Source organism: Phyllopteryx taeniolatus, chromosome 18 (genome assembly GCF_024500385.1).
Source record: "Phyllopteryx taeniolatus isolate TA_2022b chromosome 18, UOR_Ptae_1.2, whole genome shotgun sequence".
Lineage (NCBI taxonomy): Eukaryota > Metazoa > Chordata > Actinopteri > Syngnathiformes > Syngnathidae > Phyllopteryx > Phyllopteryx taeniolatus.
Window position 1 is genome coordinate 13,122,805 of NC_084519.1, and position 17,326 is coordinate 13,140,130.

Here is a 17,326-nt window from a genome sequence, read left to right on the forward strand (position 1 = left end):
ACAAATTAAAAATCCCCTTTGCAGCTATAAAATGTGCCACTCTTCTGGGAAGACTTTCTACATATGTTAGAAGTGCGTCTGACGTGGGATTTGTTCTGGAAAGAGCGTTTATGAGATCACTGAGAAGAGGGCTTACCTGACCATCTCTGTTCTAGTTCATCCCAAAGGTGTGAAATGGGGTTGTGGTTAGGACTAGCGCTGTTCATCCAAGCATTTCTTTATGGACCTTGCTTTGTCCTCTGAGGATCAGACAAAGTCAGAAGCAGAAAAATTCCAATGGAACTAAGAGGTCCAATTACCCTGACTCACCTATAGGTCTGAATGTGAATGGTTGTTTTATCTATATGTGCCCTGCAATTGGCTGGCAACTCAGCAGGGGTAGGTCCTAGCTCGCCCGCAACCCTAATGAGGACAAGCGCCATCGAAAATGGTTGGATTAATGTGCCTATCCGACTCGTTGTCTCCATGTGTTCTCTCCTCTTGCTCCTTGGAACCGGACATCAGAGTGTCCTGGAAGAGATGGCTAGTCGCGATGCAGAACTGGGCCGCCTCAGGGAGAGAGCTCACGGACTCTGGGAGGGTCAGGCCGCCGGCAAGGGCTTCGTCCACCGAGTGTCCCAGCTGTCTGCGCAGTACTTGGCTCTCAGCAACTTGACCAAGGTAACATGTTCTGTCATTTCTTGCCGATTTTCTTTTGTCGTGTACTTTCCTCTTTGGTGATTTGTCTGGGTATCCCTAAACTCCATCTCCAAAAAGGTCCTTGTGTCTGCAGCCTTAGCAGCACGATAAAAGCCATAGGCTGTGTTAGCTTGATCCTAAAATGTCAAACATGTGAAACGTGCCAGTGCTGCAGCAGCTGACCTTTTTCGAGCCCTTATTAAATGTGTCGACTGTATCACCTACTGCATGTGACGAATTAGATTGAGAGCAAAAGACTGCGATGGCTGCCAATGTACCAACAGGACAAGCAGAGTGTTTTAAGAATTTTTAATTTTTTTTCAATTGGTCAAGGAATTATTTCGAACTGTCGATTATTATTCCAGCCCTGCTTTGCAGACAAAATGAATCGTTTTGGGGTGATAGTATGGGGGGTAAGGAGGTCTTTTGGAGAGGAAAAGCAACATAACTGCATTGTGTTTGATTTCTGTGGAATTCTCTCCAGGACAAGGCCTCCAGGATTGAGCGAGTGGTAGGCGAGCATCGCCTCTTCTCTGAGGGTCTTAAAGAGCTCCAGGAATGGGTGTGCGAGGCCCAGAGGGTCCTTGGCACCTGCACTTCCACCACCTCTGATAAAGCTGAGCTAGAGGACAGGATGTTACAGCTTGAGGTTGGCGAAAACAAAGCAACTGCTACAAAGGCAACTTAAAAACCTCAAATAGATATCATTTGATTGATTGTTTCTCCTTGTTTGCAGGCCTTGCTTGCTGCCCGCCAAGAGCGGGAGATCCAACTAAAGATGCTGCTTACCAGGGGTGAAGCCGTTCAGAGAAACACGTCGGCCGAGGGCGTCCCGGTGATCCGCAAACAGATCCAGGACCTCAAGGATTCGTGGGACTCCCTGCTCTCTGCTTCTATCAAGTGCAAGAGGTTGTGAGCCTGTTGACTAGTTTCACATACAGTTAAAGTGTTCCCCCGCTATATCGCGGTTGACCTACCGCGGCACCTGTAGTTTGCAGTTTTTTTGAGGAACCTTGCCTATTCAACTTGTCAATTGTGGAAAGCCCCGCTAAATCATGGAAACATTACTGTATGCATACTTCATGTAATGCCTTCACATCTGTGAAAGGAAAGCTACAGTTGCCAATGGTCTCCCTATATAATACATACATACCAATTTACACCTATAGCATGTCGGTCTGGAACTTACCCCTAGTGATGAATGTGGCGTCACTAATCTTTAATTTGTGTTTATTCCTGTGAATTAATATCGCTTTTTGTCATTAACAGCCAACTGGAGGGCGCCTTGTCACAGTGGACCAGCTACCAGGAAGACGTGGGTCAGTTTGTGCTCTGGATGGACCGCGTCGACGAAACACTGAGTTGCTCACACAGACAGTACTCGGAAATGAGAGACAAGACTGCAAACCTGGGAAAGACTAAGGTACGAAGCAATTTCCAACAACTATAAAAAAAATAAAAATACCGTACTTGTATTTTTACTATTTGTAGCCTTTTATATAGGCTAAGGAATCATATTTAATTACTGAAGTCACTATACACAACAGAACCCTCTAATTCCTGCCAACGAATCAGAAAGACCGTTTGATAATGAATATAATTAGAATTAGATAAGTAAAACACATATTACACTGCCATGTAATATATGAATTATATGGGTTATAAAATATTAATTACATATTTTTTTAGACTTATTATTAATGGGATAATAATATAAAAATTATATAGTAAAAAGTTGCAAAAATAAATAATAAATTATTGTTATATATTGATATATGAACATGTAATATATCTAAGTCTAAATGTATTTTTTGCTTTTGAATATTAATAGTTTTCTGAGTTCACAACTAAGAATTTCCATGTATTTCAGCTGTGTTTTTGTGAATATGGCACGTGTTACCACATCCATCGGCTGTAACCTGCCTCACATTCTCAACCTGTTGTGTGTGTGTGTGTGTTTGTGTGTGTGTGTGTGTATGTATGTATGTATATATATATATTATATATTTATTTTTTTTGTAACTCAGGGGCTCCCGATGGGGTCGGTGTCCCGACAATGAATAAATGTCCATGTGTGTTCATTCCAGCTTCTGTATGAAGAAGTGCTGAGTCACAGTTGTCCTCTGGAGACCATAGCAACAAAGGGGGCCAACATGGCGGAACACTGCAGCACGCAGCTGGAAGTGAAGCAGCTCAAGAGCAGATACATCACACTGGAAGAAAAGGCCAGCGTATGTGAAGGTGTTTGCTGTCCACTGCTTTTGTAATTTGGAATGATCACCTCCTATTTTTGCATTTGTTTTTGTTTTTTTACAGAATGCAGTCAATAAGGCCAAGGGGCTGGTTCTGATCCACCAGGAGTATCAGCAAGGACTGCATGTGTTTGAAGATTGGCTGGAGCGGGAGCAATCCACTCTGATGTCGCTGTCCCATCCCGAAGGGAATGTGGATACACTTGAGCGAACACTGAAACAGCTTCAGGTATTCATACTGAACCTCAATAACCTGAATACCCCTCTCCATACATACCATTTTTATTTATTTTTTTTAAAACTTCAACACAGTGAACCACCATTCGTTACGGGGGATACATTCCAGACCCACCCGCAATAGGTGAAAATGTTATATAGAGAGACTTATTTTGTAGTTTTACTCCTCCCAGATGCTTTAAACAAATTTAAATGTTTTACAAAACACTTTTTAAACGCATTGTAAACATACTTGAACACACATACGAAAAGTACAAGCATAAAAGTAGCAGGCAAACACTGTTTTGTTTGTTTAATCATAGATTCTACAGGAGCGCTGCGCAGACGGTCAGTCATTGTTGTCGTCAGTGCTGACCAGCAGAGAGCGGGTCATCCTTTGGGGCGTACCCCAGATTGAGGACAGAGCCCTTGACACGGCGCAGCGGGAGTGGGGGGCCTACCGGGGCCACCTGAAGGAGACCCAGACCCAGCTGATCTCCACACTGACCAGACTGAGAGAAATGAGCCAGAAGTTCCTCACCTTGGCTCACTGGCTTGAGGAAATGGAGAAGGAGGCTGACTTGAGGACTCACCGGAGGTCAGACAGAAGCACTAAGGAGACTCAGCTGAAGCGACTCAAGGTTAGAATTTTGAGTTCCTGCATCCATTAAAGAGGCGATCACATTGCAAAGGTTTCGAAGCTCCACTGTGATATGCTCTCCTCTGTGTTGCTTGTGAACAGTTGTGTCTTGAAACGGTGCTGATACGGCAAGACGAAGTGGATGGCCTCTCGTCTCTGGCCCAGCAGGCTTTGGAAGAAACCGACATCAGCGGTCGCGTTAGCGTCACGGCAACCCAGCTCACTGCACGCTACCACTCCCTGCTGCTCAGCATACAGGTGCTGTCGTCCTTTGGAATCTCCTTTGATTTTGATGGAATTATGACCTCATGTGGATGAATCATTCAAAAAAAAAAAAACTATAATAACAGCTTGGAAATTAATTCACCTGCAGATGTCTTATTTCTCATGAGGCATTTGTTAATATTAATTTGACTTACTTGCTTACTTTTAATGTACTAGTATTTTAATGTTCTTTTGTTGTTTTTTTAATGAATCCAAACTGTTCTAACACAGTACATCTGCTTGGCATCTCATAATGCAAACCGCAAGTGTATTGATTCATCAAAACCCGTCTTGGCCAGCTTGCAAATGTTGTAAGACAAAACAAATATGTCGCAATCTAACACACATACACACAGAAGTCTGTCAAAGGACGAAGCGTAATATTGTACTCAGGTAAATAAAACCTGTAAAGTGGAAAAACAATCTGTACGCTGGTCAACTACCCATTCATTTATAGAATATATTTGTAATTTTTTTTATTTTATTTTTTTCTACATAGTAAGAATGGCAGTTAGAAATAAGTACCGTAACTGTCACCATCATAAAACCTGCATTAACTGTACAGGCAATTAAGTAGGGATTATACATTCTGAGCTGCCAAATGTAAAAAAGAAGTTAACCACTGTTAGTACTGAAATGTAAAAAATGTACTTTGAAGACATGCACATTTAGAAGCATATTTTTTTTCTCTCAGGGGCGTTTTCAGTCTCCACAGTATAGAGGGATCCTTTTTTACAATGGTCTTCATACGAGTTTTTAATGTTACGAACGGCACGCAATGAATTGGTTTGCGCAGTGGCGTGAGAAAACATCATCACGCAGCACAAGAAGTGAAATTTGTGTATTGTTTTTAAGAAAGCTTTTTTTATTTCACATTTATTCTCTCACCGTGGACTTTATTCCATCGGGTGTTTGGACTTTGTCTAAAGTGAACCATTGAAGCAGTCTGTGTCCTCTGATCCATTTTTGGGGGGTCTTTAAAGGAAAAATCGATGGGGCTCGTCTATTGTGGGCCCAATGAGACAATCTCACACCCAGCACCGTGAGTGGAAAAGCTATCCTCACACCTCATTGATTTTTACACCTTCAGTGACAGCCCTTTCCAAAAGTTACCACACCTTATATCGGCTTCACACACACAACGCATGACATCCCTGTGATGTTACGCACCCTAGTAATTATCCCATGTGAAGTGGGCTGAGGTGAGGGGCTGTTACCTCCCTCTCAGGAAAGGTGTGCACTAATTTGAGCTACTCACCACAGGATTTTGGACATGGAGTGAATAATGTGTCCAAGCTGCACAGAAACCCTCTCTATCCTCATAGTGGTATTGACTCAAAATCTCAGTCAAGTGGATAATGCAACCCCCCCATAACACCCACCCCCCAACTCCCTCCCTTGTGCAGATGAAACGGGGGGTGGGGAAAGGAATATTTTCTGTTTTGATGGCTGCTCACAGAGCTTTTGGTCTTTGGTGGTTACAGCCTGCTGGGGCACAACTTTAAAAGAGGAGCTAGGCCTTTGAGTCTACCCAACACTAACAGAAACAACCTAAAGGCTGCTGTTGTTGACGATTACATGGGAAATAGATAGCACAACATAGCAAATAAAAGCTGCCTTGAAATGATGATGGATTCATGCATAAAAGTGAATTTATTATAAGGACACCAAATGTTGACGCAACCCTATCGATTTCTCAAGTGCTTGCATTTGTTTAAATCTGCTTTTCATTGACGCTCTGACAGGAGACCATCAAGCAACTGCAGGAGGAGCTGAAGAGTATACAGGAGGCCGAAAACCTTTGCGTGTCCTTCACCGAGTGGCTCAGCTCCACCCAGAAAAGCTTCACAGAAGTGACCGACACGTCGGAGCCTCTGGACCGCAACACACTTGAAAAAAAGCTGAAGAAATTAGAGGTCTGCTCTAATTAACTATACACGTGTGCATGTGGGGGCTGGAGTTTAATTAACACCTGTCATTTTATCTTACACATGATATGAGTGTGAGGTATGGTTCTTCTCCAAGATTTAATATTCCTTTGTTTTAATTGTATTATACATATATCACAAAACTACAGTAATAGAAGTGGTTATTCAGAGCACTTGTGACGTGCAGTTTGCTAGCTAGCTGTGCCTACACCCCGAAAATGTATCTTCCCTTCGGATATTTGGCTGGCGTGGCCATTTTAGAGTGCCTCGTTGTCAGCCTTAAGTGTGCGCATGTCAAGCAGAGAAAGACGGAACAGTGAGGAGTTTGGTGGCAATTTTAGGAAAGTCTGTTTTTACTGCAAGCATTTGGACAGGAGCTTTGCTCTGGTCTGGCTGCTTTGGAGCACCTCATTGTTGCGCCGTGGAAAAGCCCCACAAGGCTAGAGTGAATATATTTTTGCAGCCAAACGTAGTTATTTATAGGCATAAGAAAGATGCAAGACGAAGTAGCATCTATTTTTCCAGGTTGTAGTACTGACATTTGATCGGCAGTTGACAGTTGAGCGGGGCATGGTTGCAGTACATTCAGTGGATACGCCCACAGTGTTTGAGAATTGAGAGAGTGGCTTGATTTTTCACAAATTTTGAAGCCTCACTTTATGTACTTGATTTTCATCCATCCATTTTCGGAGCCGCTTCTCCTCACTAGGGTCGCGGGCGTGCTGGAGCCTATTCCAGCTAACATCGGGTAGGAGGCGGGGTACACCCTGAACCGGTTGCCAGCCAATTGCAGGGCACATACAAACAAACAACCATTCGCACTCACAGTCACACCTACAGGCAATTTAGAGTTGTCAATTAACCTACCATGCATGTTTTTGGGATGTGGGAGGAAACCGGAGTGCCCGGAGAAAACCCACGCAGGCACGGGGAGAACATGCAAACTCCACACAGGCGGGGCCGGGGATTGCACCCCGGTCCTCAGAACTGTGAGGCAGACGCTCTAACCAGTCGGTCACCGTGCCACTATACTTGATTTATTTTTGTATTTTTTTTTAATCATTCAAATAGTGCAGGGTTGTAACTTCACTATTCTGTGTTGTGTGTCACATGACATACTGTATTTATTTCCACTTTAGAGAGACTTTGATCTCACGGTTGAAGAGTAGTCAGTCATGTAGTTGAGTATGAGTGTACACAGTTAAGTATATGTTACTGCTTTTGTGCATATTCTGCAGCTTCTCAAGCTGTAATGTTCAATGTGTAGGTGGCTTTTGGATTTAAAAAACTGAGTTATCAAATCCTTAGTGGAAAGATTTTGAGCACAAGGTAACATAGCAACGCAGAATATTTGCGGGAGTAATGCTTTTTTGTGTGTGTGTGTGGGGGGGGGAGTTCAGCATGCTTGGCCAACAAAAATGTGTGCTATCTGGGCTTTTTTTTCTCTACAGATTTTCTTTTATGCTTTTCTGCCCAAATGGCAATTTTTGACAAGTTGCCCTCCTGCATAAAATAAATAGCTTGCAAGATGTGAAGTAAATTCTATGCTCAGAAGGTGTGTATCGATCCATTGTCATTATGAAGACAAAGCAGATGCTCCTTTAGAAGGACGGTGTTAGCAGGGTGCGACGCCCCACTGTGATGATGAGGATGAAGAAAAAGCACCGGGTGTCAGGAGCTTGCTGGCTCGGACTCAGTAATTGATGTACCGCTTCACCACACTGCTCTCCTGTCCAGAGTAGTAACGAAGTGGCTTCGACAAACTGCCCTGCAAATTTTCTTAACTACGCCGCACAGTGCGTGTCATGAGCGCCGCAGTTGTCCTCGTCCGAGATCAATGTAGAGCTTCTGACATATGTCCTTCCACCAACTTAGTCATTCCCCTGGAGTGAGCATTCCAGGGCAGCTCATTGAACTGCGATGATTATGCATCGACACAAAGAGTAGAAGTCAATAGCCATGCCAATGGTGATGAGTTGAATTTGTACTTTGTTTGAGGCTGACTTGGAACTGTCAAATGGCACCTGTATGGTCACATGCGAGAGGTGTAATGCGGCTTCTCCGCTGTCATTGTGCATTATTAGTGCATTCTTTGTACTAATGTACTGCGTCTATTTCTTTTTTGCAGCTGTATATGCTACCCACGCCTTAACCTGGCTTCAACTTGATCGTTACTTGTGATGCTACGTAAAAAAATAATGAATCATCAACTCAAACAAAATATATTTAGCCATAATTTGGTATTTTATATTTTTGAATATTTATTTATACTTATTTTATGTTTTTATTGTTTTTTTAATGTAAATATTTGTAGTGTGTTTTATATTTTTTTAAATATGTTTATTTGCGTTTTTAAGTATTTTAAGTGTGTTTTATATATTTTCTTTACTTTTTTCATACTTTTCTTTCACTATTTTCCATGATATCAAACACCAAAATTCTCACCAAAATTCATCTTTGGAAGTAACCCTTCTTTATATATATATATAAAAAAGAAACATTACATATATTAAAAACATATTGTTAGATGAGTTTTCTATTCTTAATATTTTTTTAATACCTGATATATATATATTTTTTCATTTCTCGTTTTTTCATACATTTTGATTCAATTCGTTTTGTCAAAATCTTTTGAACTATTCAACATTCCCTTATTTAAAAAATACACATTTTATATATTTTCCCCACATTTGGTTAGTTTTATTCATGTTTTTTTTACATAGATTTTTTACGTTATCTACAGCATAAGCTCATTCTCACTCAAATTAAATGCTAACATGCTGTATTTTGGAAGTCTGCTGACCTTTCATCTTCAAAAAAATATACAGTATTTTAAAATATATTTGTCAAATTGGTTAGATTTTTTTTACATGAATAAGGATTCTTTGAACTATAAGCAAAATTAAAGGTAACATCTTTAAAGGTACCTGTATTATATTAACACTATTTAAAAAAAAAAATACATGCTCAGATATGTATTCATTTTGATATTGCTAATGTATTTCAGTATTTCATTCAATAATGCAAGTCGTGCATTACAGTGACTGCAGACAAATGTTGAATGTAGAATGCTCGTCACACAAATAGGGCGTACATTTTGAATAATTAATGTTAGCATGATGGAGGAGCGTTTAACAGCATAAAGGGCACCCAGCGTGCAGGCCCTCATAAATAATGTTCAGTAGACTATAATATCTGCTACTTTATCAAGCGTTAATGAATCAGCGTGGATCCTAAACGCACCATATGGATTTAAGAACTATGCGGGCAGGCGATATACAGGGTGCCAGGTTCAAAGAGAGTGTGGAGTCAGCATTATATGACACGGGCAGCTGAACTCAACCTCGAACGGCAATTATGCTCTTGTCTCTTGTTTGAGTTAAGGTCTTATTAAAATAAACCCTTTGTTGGTTGTCTTATTAAGGCTGTAAAGAAGGAGCACAGGTGGGTCACTGGAAAGACGGGGCGTCATGGTAAGACGGAAAGATGGACGTGCGCAGGCAGGCGCATCATATCGTTAACCTAGATAGCTGGAGATGTCTCGGATAGCAGAGCTCCACTCAAGCAGTAATCGAGCCATGATGAAAGCTAGATGGCGCCCCATCGAGCTTGTGATGCCGTTACCCGGGAAACCCCCGCAGATCCTGCTTCCCGTTAAGGGCCCTTGTAATTGGCTCCTCCTTTCATATTATTCACTGTGCTTCCGCCACATCACAACCTCCCGGGCCCCTCCACGTCTCCTCGCCGTGCAGGTGTCAACCTATCTGAAGGCTACAAAGCCGTTCAAATGCTGCCACGTGGTGAAGGACAGAAAGATTTTTCAACCGCAACCTCCAAATTCTTGATGAGGTTGTTTTCCTCTCACACTCAGCAAAAGAATGGCGCTCAGACCAACAATACCTGTGGATCAATACCAAAGCCATGTGACTGAAGTTCATCATTGAGTTTCATTCAGTATTCATTGAGATATTTGGGAAAACATGTTTTTTCAAAACTGACACTCTTTTTTGTTTGTTTGTTTTGTTTTAAATATTGCTAACTTCCAAACATGCTACAGGGTATCCCTGAAGTCTGGACACAGGCAAATGTGGAGTTATTGCATCCAATTCATGCGAATCTTGCAAAACACATCCACCTTTGCAACACAAATGTTGTAAATCATATTGATTGTTTAATTATCAAAAGATGGGGAAATCGCTTTCTGACAGTTCTGAACTCCTCCCTCACCCAGTGTCTACAGACAGATCTGCATCACGGTCACAGCTTCCTGAAGTCCCTGAGGGAGAGGGCCGAGCAGGCTGCAAACTTCCTGAACGAGGCTGGAGCCGAGAGCCTAGGAGGGGAGGTTGAGGCGCGTCTTTCCCAGCTGGAGGAGTTGGCGGGCTGGCTGAGGACTGAGCACAGCTTCCTGGAGCGTGCGTCGCTGCTGGCTAAGGAGTTCCAGGAGCGCTATAAGGCTCAGGGCCAGTGGCTGGTGGAGACCAAGGCTTTGCTGTGCTTGCCGCCGGAACCCAAGGCCGAGTTTTACCAACGTAGGGGGCAGCTTACCAAGTACAAGGTGAAATAGCTCATTTTGACTTTTAATTTGTTCGTTAGGGATTTGTTTCTACATGTTTCAGGATAATTGCTGGAAATGTGCAAATATATGTGTGTGAAGCTATAGCGTTAAACTGTTTCCACCCATTCAGTTTTCCAGATTTTTGGGGGGAGTGGCAAAACCTGGGCCTCGTGACACACTTAAGCCCCAACATGAGTTGTCCCTCACCCACTATAAAAGAACTTGAGTGCCTTCAGATATCTGGTGCAAATTGCAACTAGCTATGCCTACACACCGAAAATAAATTTTCCTCTCGGATAGTTGGCTGGCGTGGCTGCTTTTGATAGCCTTGTTGCCAGCCAAGAGTGCACGCATGTCACGCACAGGAAGACAGCAGAGTGAGGAGGGGGGAATTTTTTTCTTTAAGTCAGACTTGACAGGCAGCGTGCGTAAGGAAATGCCACAATGCAGGAACGAGAGTATGAAGTTTCACACTTGCCACAAGCAATTTATAGAAGATTCTGGTGCTGATGTCCTCCCGCATTTAATTGTCTGATAGTGGTATGTCATGTGAAAGTGCACAATATCACACTACTTTTTCTGTACAGACTTGATTTGCACGGCTCTGATGCAGCAACTCATCGGCTTCTCTGTGTAAAACGAGACTTATTTACTGTGTTGTTTGCACTCCAGGCTCTGCTGCAGATGGTACAGGCCCACGACAGCTCCATCAGGTCGGTGGTAGAGAAAGGTGACGCTCTCCTGTCATCCGTTCATTACCCTTCAGTCCGAGACAAAATGAACAGGCTGCAAAAGGACTACACCGACGTCCGTAACACGGCCACGGTATGTTAAAGAATGAACCGCGATCAGGGTTTTACAATGTGACTCTTATCTGGAACACGTGTGTTTATCGTGATGTTGCCGCTTAGGCTCATGTGGCGCATCTGGAGGGCCAGGTGAGGGAGCAGGAAGCATACCACAACGAGCTCCAGGAGGCGGAACGCTGGTTGCTGCAGATGTCCAGCAGGATAGTGACGCCTGACCCCAGCGTGAGCCGCAGCCTGGAGGCGGCCACTCAACAACTAGCCAGGCACAAGGTCACCAAAAACCAGCACTTTGTCTATGATACACCCATTAATTACAGTAACCCCTCTAGAAATTCATTGTTGACTATTCATAAATTCCCTTATTCTTGTTTTATTTTTCTGTGGAACCCATCCCCAGCTATTTGCTGAAAACCCTAAAATTATTCACCTTTTTTGTGCACTTTTTGAAACACCCTAAGATGCGACAGGATGCCACCAAAGCCCTGTTTAAATAGGAATTGGTGGCAATAAAGTATGTTAAAGTGATACATCATGGATGAGATACAAGCTTTTTAGGGGAGGAGCTAAATTTGGCCTGGGTTGTTAGTGGAAGTTACAGAGTCTTAGCTGTTCATTCATTCTTTTATATTAATGGTTTTATATTAAGAAAACAGTGCTATTTTTCTTTATTAAAAACGTCACAAATTTTTTGGGGGGGGAGGCTGGAACAGATGAATGGGATTTCAATTCATTTCAATGAAAAATTGATTTGACATAGGAATACGCTAAATTGAATTACGTACTAGGTCACAGAATAAATTAAACCTGTGATTCAAGGTATCACTATAACACTATTCATGTGTCATTCAGAGCTTCAACCTTGAAACTTGAGCTTCATAGATCCCCTCATGCCCGTTTAATACCCTGCGAGACCACCTGGTGTGCCGTCAGTCTGTCGTGACCTCCTGTGTCATTGAACATCCCGACGTTGCGCCGTTACGCCAGCCCTGACCCGATGTCCCCTTTTGTCCTCCGCAGGCCATCATGGAGGAGATAGCGGGTTTTGAGGATCGCTTGGCAGGCTTGAAGCAGCGCGGGGACCACCTGGTGCACGGCTGTGACGAGCGCGTGCAGAGTAGGCTGAGACAGCAGGTCCACGCGCACCAGCAAGGCACCAGAGACAGCTACTCTGCCATCTGCAGCACGGCGCAGAGGGTGCGTAAGACGGGAGAAGGGCTTTGAAGCAGACAAATATGCATGACCTTTTTTTCCACAGCATTCATTCCACAACAGTTGATAATAGGACAGCAATAACATGAATTAGGCCTCTATTGCATTTATATTTTACATAAGCAGCTTCCAGCTAATTTCTTCCAATTCAGTTTTTTTTTTTTTTTTTTTTTTTTGTGCCTCATTTTAATTTTTGGGGCTTAATTGTGTTTATTTCGAGATTTCATTGCAGGATAAACAAATGAAGTACAGTATAACTAGTGTATATATTGCCAAATGTATATTTTTTCCACAAATCTATGCTATTGGTCTCCACGTGTGTGAGTGTTATTATTGGCCACTCAAGTATTAAAAATGGCTTGCTCTCTTTAACGATACAATGTCAAGGGTTCAACAAACATGCTGTTTCATTGGTGGGGGGGGGGGGGTTGTGAGAAGTGATGGTTTTAGAGATACAAAGATTCTGCAATGATAAAGGTGTCGTGCAGGGGTGTCAAGCAAATTTTTGTCACTTCACATAAGTTTGAATGTGATTGTTTAATTCTGAACACATCCACATCCCAGTTAGAAGAGGGTGTGGGCACTTGTGCAGCCGCATTATTTGAGTTTATTTTTCAATTACCCTCTCGAAAAGATTTTCAAAAATTATGAGCCATTCAGGGCTTAGGCCACATTAATGGTGGACAAAGTTTTTAAATGATTGATCTTTGTCTGATTGGATTTATGTCACAAAAATCTAGCATTTGGACAGGGGTGTGTAGACTTTTTATATCCACGCGACATGCCAAATGACGCCACGCATGCACAGTCACACTCCACCAACATATCCGCGTCATTCAGTGGAGCCGCCAAGACAAGCACTTAATCCTAACCCAAAGTGACACCTAAACCGTCTCTTGACGACGCTCCTTCACCGCCAGGGTGGAGGGCACATGGGCGCCTGACAGCAGCCGCACTCTAGTCGGGACCCTCTAGCCAAAGGCACTAACTCAATCTGGCCATATTAATCTCCGTATATCCCCTGTCAACTCCACAGTTTTCATGCCTGCGCCAAATGACAGCCGCTGTTTGGCAGCCCTCTAATCCAGCGCCACTCCGCCATTTTGGCAACTTCCACTCTGTCATCATTACTGACCTCCCCAGATGCCATCAGCACCATTTTTTTTTTCAACGCCAATCTGGCATTGTGTGATCCAGCCACACTGCTGGCTTCTCCTCAATTTGTCGCACCCCCCCCCCTCCCCCCCTCACCAAAACCATTTTATCTGCCAACTGCGTTCCCGACGTAAGCTCTAATATCCTGCCTGCCACTTGCCACCATGCCAGCTTTGGAGCTTTTGCCAAAAAACTCCAGGAAACACGCCAATACACCCCCTCTCCCCCTTTCTTTCTTTTTTTCTTTGGGGCTCCCGTATTAACACTGTCAATCAGACATGGCTGTTTGGAGGATATGGGCACTTCCACACATTCAACACCTGTCAAATACGATGCTGCACAACATCCTTCTTTTCATGTTTTTATAATTTAAAGGGGAATTTTGCAGTATTAAAACTACTAGTCCTACTTCACAAATCCCTCCCCTCAAGTCTCTGACCAAAGCCACGCCCCTCATTTACATGCACGAGACGTAATGTGCACTGTAAACAAGCTGTCGTTAGCCACGGTTGCTACGTTCATAGCGAGACTTATTTGTAATACTGTTACTCTCACACTTAATGTTAGCGGTTTGAAGTTTTATTTTTGGAATGTACAATCAATTAAAAATCAAAAAGAGGTGTGAACCTAACACACATGTTTTTGGAAAGCGGGGGGGTAGCCAGAGTAGGCAGACGTGCTAACCATGACGCCACCGTGCTGCCTGTTCATAAAGACATTAATCTTAATACCTTGTGAAATGGTTTCTAGGTATATCAGAGTCTGGACCATGAGCTACAGAGACATGTAAGTCTACAAGACACTTTGCAGCAGTGCAAGACCTGGCTGACGTCTGCTTCCCGGGAGCCAGAACCTCCTGCGCTGACCCCTCTTGGCCTGGAAGAGGTGCTACAGCGGGTCAGGGACACACATCTCTTAATTGACGTATCAATTAATTAGTGAAGTCTCTCAAGGAGATTGTGTCACTGTTGTGTGACCAGTGAGTTGATTTCCCCCCCCAGGTGAAGCAGGAACGGGCTCTCCAAGAGCAGGCCAGTACTTACCTCCAGCTCGTGTGCACCTCTTGTGACCTCTCTCTTCCTCAAGTGCAGGAGGTGGCTACAGGTGTCCAGCAGGTCAAACTCCAGGTTAGTGGCTAGATGCCTTCACAGCACAACAGATTTTTATAGTGAAAGCCTGCACTTAACAACCTTTATTGAGCCAAGGCACATATTTGACATCAGAAAAATATCATGGTAAGAAAAAAAATAAAAAAACTGTATAAACTGTACTCATCTCAATGTGAAATCAGGGCATGTTTAGTTGAACACAGAGCTATGTTTGTGTTGTATGAATTGCAACAATTGGATATAGCAGTTAATTGTACCTTCTGCCATCTAGTGGAAGAGCATTGAACTGTTATTCCTTTCACTATACGTCACTTGCATAGATAGATGAACCAAGATGTCCGTTATTTGTGGTAAATAAATTCTAATTTGTTATTGAGATGAGGGCTGGCTCACTTGCATAAGACAGTGAGCCAGCCTAAGTACGACGGCGATTATGAAAAAAAGTATGTCACAGACATAATAAGACACCTGGCAACTGATTGAAATTGTGAAAAAAATGCACATGTTTTGCACGTAGATCGAGGAGCGGATGCTTCTCTGCGAGGAAGTTGCTGAGAGCTGGAGGAGCGTTGAGGAGCACAAGGCAGATCTGGAGGTGCGGCTGAGAGAGACGGAGCAACAATTTGAGAACCTCATCAGGTGTCCTGCGGAGCTTGAGCCCAGAATTGCACAGAACCAGCTGGACAAAGCACAGGTGTGCATAGTTTACTGACTAATAATATTTAACAATTTTAGAATAACTATTACCTGCGCCGGGGGAAGTATGTTTTTGTGTTTGTGTGTGAAATTATTTATTAATGAGAAGTTTTTACTTTCACTTCACACTGTAATTTTGACATTTATGTCGTGGTACAGTACTGTAAAAATCTCTGGATTGAGTAGCGAGCCTTGCAGAACGCTTCCAGTTACCTATTATAACAGCAAGTAATTATGTAGAGTGTTATGTAGAGTATAATGTAAAAATCTGTTTACCAATTATAGAGCCTTGTAGAACACTGGCAATATCTGGCTGCAGGGGGGACCAAGTTCTGTTCCTATGGCGATGAGTAACCCTAATTTGCACATAAATTGGAACGTGGTATAATCTAGTAGTCATAATTACAGTAAATGTTTGTATGCAAGACACTTCTATGCCATAAATTCAAAACAAGTACAGTGGTAAATGAGCTTAAATAAAGGTATTCGGGACTGTCGTAAACCGAGGACCCCTTGTGGCATCTTTAAAACTGCTGTTTGTATGAAATATGCCAAAAACTAGAGTTTTACTGCTTCCTGGTCAAGTAATTAAAGGCCAAGTTTCACCCAATACCAATCTGTCCCCTTATACTACACTCTTTCGACGTACTTTTTCCCTGAAGCCATCATGTTTAATCAGGCAAGTCAACTACATGATGACATGAAGTTAAACAACTGTCACAATCCAACTGCTTCAGGAGTTCCTGCAGCAGGTGAGGGAGAAGCAATCCGAGGTGAGCCGCTTGAACGAGGTCATCGGTCAACTGACAGACGGACAGGACTGTGGTGCCCTGGAGGACGCGAGAAAGCTGCGCAGGATCTGGATCGAAATGGGCCAGCGTGCCGAGGAGCATGAGGCGGAGCGCGGCGAGGACATGCAGCGCAGCGGCGAGTACCAGGAAAACGTGGCCACCGTTGAGGAGCTTTTGCATCAAGTGTCCAGGGAGTGGGACTACCTTGCCAGGTACCAACCATTGTTTTTGCATCTCTAGATACGAGTGACTCGGTTTACTCGATTATGTTTTTTGAGATTTGAACTGTCATTGGATATTTTGCTTTGACTTGCGAGCGCAAACTTAAAGCTCATATCTTATCTTGATCTAAAAACTGCTTTCTGTGTGTGCACAGGGCTGACACTGAAAGTACAAGGGAGCATCTAGAAGCTCTGAGGAAGTTGTCAAGCGATCTTGTGGAGCAGCGAGCAACACTGGAAGATCTCCGGGAACAGAAACAAGCCATCGTGCCTCGAATAAGCCTGCTAGATAAGGAACTGGTCAAACAACAGGTAAGATCGCGCCAATGAGATCCCATTTAAGAGTTGTGTCAAATATTCAGTTTTTTCAAAGATAATAATGCTTCGTTCAACTTCATCAGGTGGGTCATCTGGAGCAGCGCTGGGCCCAGCTCGAGTCTCTCGTCCAGCAGAAGATCCAAGACTCCTCTCAAACACTGGAGGATCTGACAAGGGTGGAAACCCAGCTGAGGGACGCCCGCGAGTGGGTGGAAGAGCAACGGCCCGCGCTCACCTCAGCCCTGAAGACCAGCCCGCCGCCCGACCTGGCCCAGAGTTTCCTGTTCGACCACCTGAGCGTGTGCGTGGAGCTGGAGGCCAGACAGCAGCTGCTCGCTCAAGCAGTGAGCGAGGCGCAGGCCGTGGCATCCAGGCTGGGGCTGAGTGAGAGGAAAAGCCTGCAGGAGCTGGTCGAACAAGCCCAGACTGAAGTGGAGGCACTGAAGGCTCGGGCGGCCCAAAGGAGGAAGTACCTCAGCAAG

General features: G+C 43.6%; 1 protein-coding gene across 12 annotated transcripts in view; it reads left to right on the forward strand.

Moving 5' to 3' along the window:
- syne1a (spectrin repeat containing, nuclear envelope 1a) overlaps window positions 1–17,326 on the forward strand; it is a 139,239-nt gene that overhangs the window by 66,890 nt on the left and 55,023 nt on the right. For 11 of the 12 annotated variants that reach the window (XM_061754107.1, XM_061754112.1, XM_061754108.1 and 8 more), the window contains 19 exons: window positions 505–660; window positions 1,163–1,327; window positions 1,415–1,587; window positions 1,948–2,101; window positions 2,766–2,909; window positions 2,995–3,159; window positions 3,470–3,787; window positions 3,889–4,044; window positions 5,796–5,966; window positions 10,210–10,536; window positions 11,209–11,361; window positions 11,448–11,615; window positions 12,363–12,539; window positions 14,460–14,606; window positions 14,711–14,836; window positions 15,336–15,512; window positions 16,252–16,517; window positions 16,682–16,838; window positions 16,928–17,326. In XM_061754107.1, coding sequence (XP_061610091.1) covers window positions 505–660; window positions 1,163–1,327; window positions 1,415–1,587; window positions 1,948–2,101; window positions 2,766–2,909; window positions 2,995–3,159; window positions 3,470–3,787; window positions 3,889–4,044; window positions 5,796–5,966; window positions 10,210–10,536; window positions 11,209–11,361; window positions 11,448–11,615; window positions 12,363–12,539; window positions 14,460–14,606; window positions 14,711–14,836; window positions 15,336–15,512; window positions 16,252–16,517; window positions 16,682–16,838; window positions 16,928–17,326 — 3,699 coding nt within the window. The remainder of the gene's footprint in view (window positions 1–504; window positions 661–1,162; window positions 1,328–1,414; window positions 1,588–1,947; window positions 2,102–2,765; window positions 2,910–2,994; window positions 3,160–3,469; window positions 3,788–3,888; window positions 4,045–5,795; window positions 5,967–10,209; window positions 10,537–11,208; window positions 11,362–11,447; window positions 11,616–12,362; window positions 12,540–14,459; window positions 14,607–14,710; window positions 14,837–15,335; window positions 15,513–16,251; window positions 16,518–16,681; window positions 16,839–16,927) is intronic. The other variant, XM_061754103.1, reaches the window with a different exon arrangement.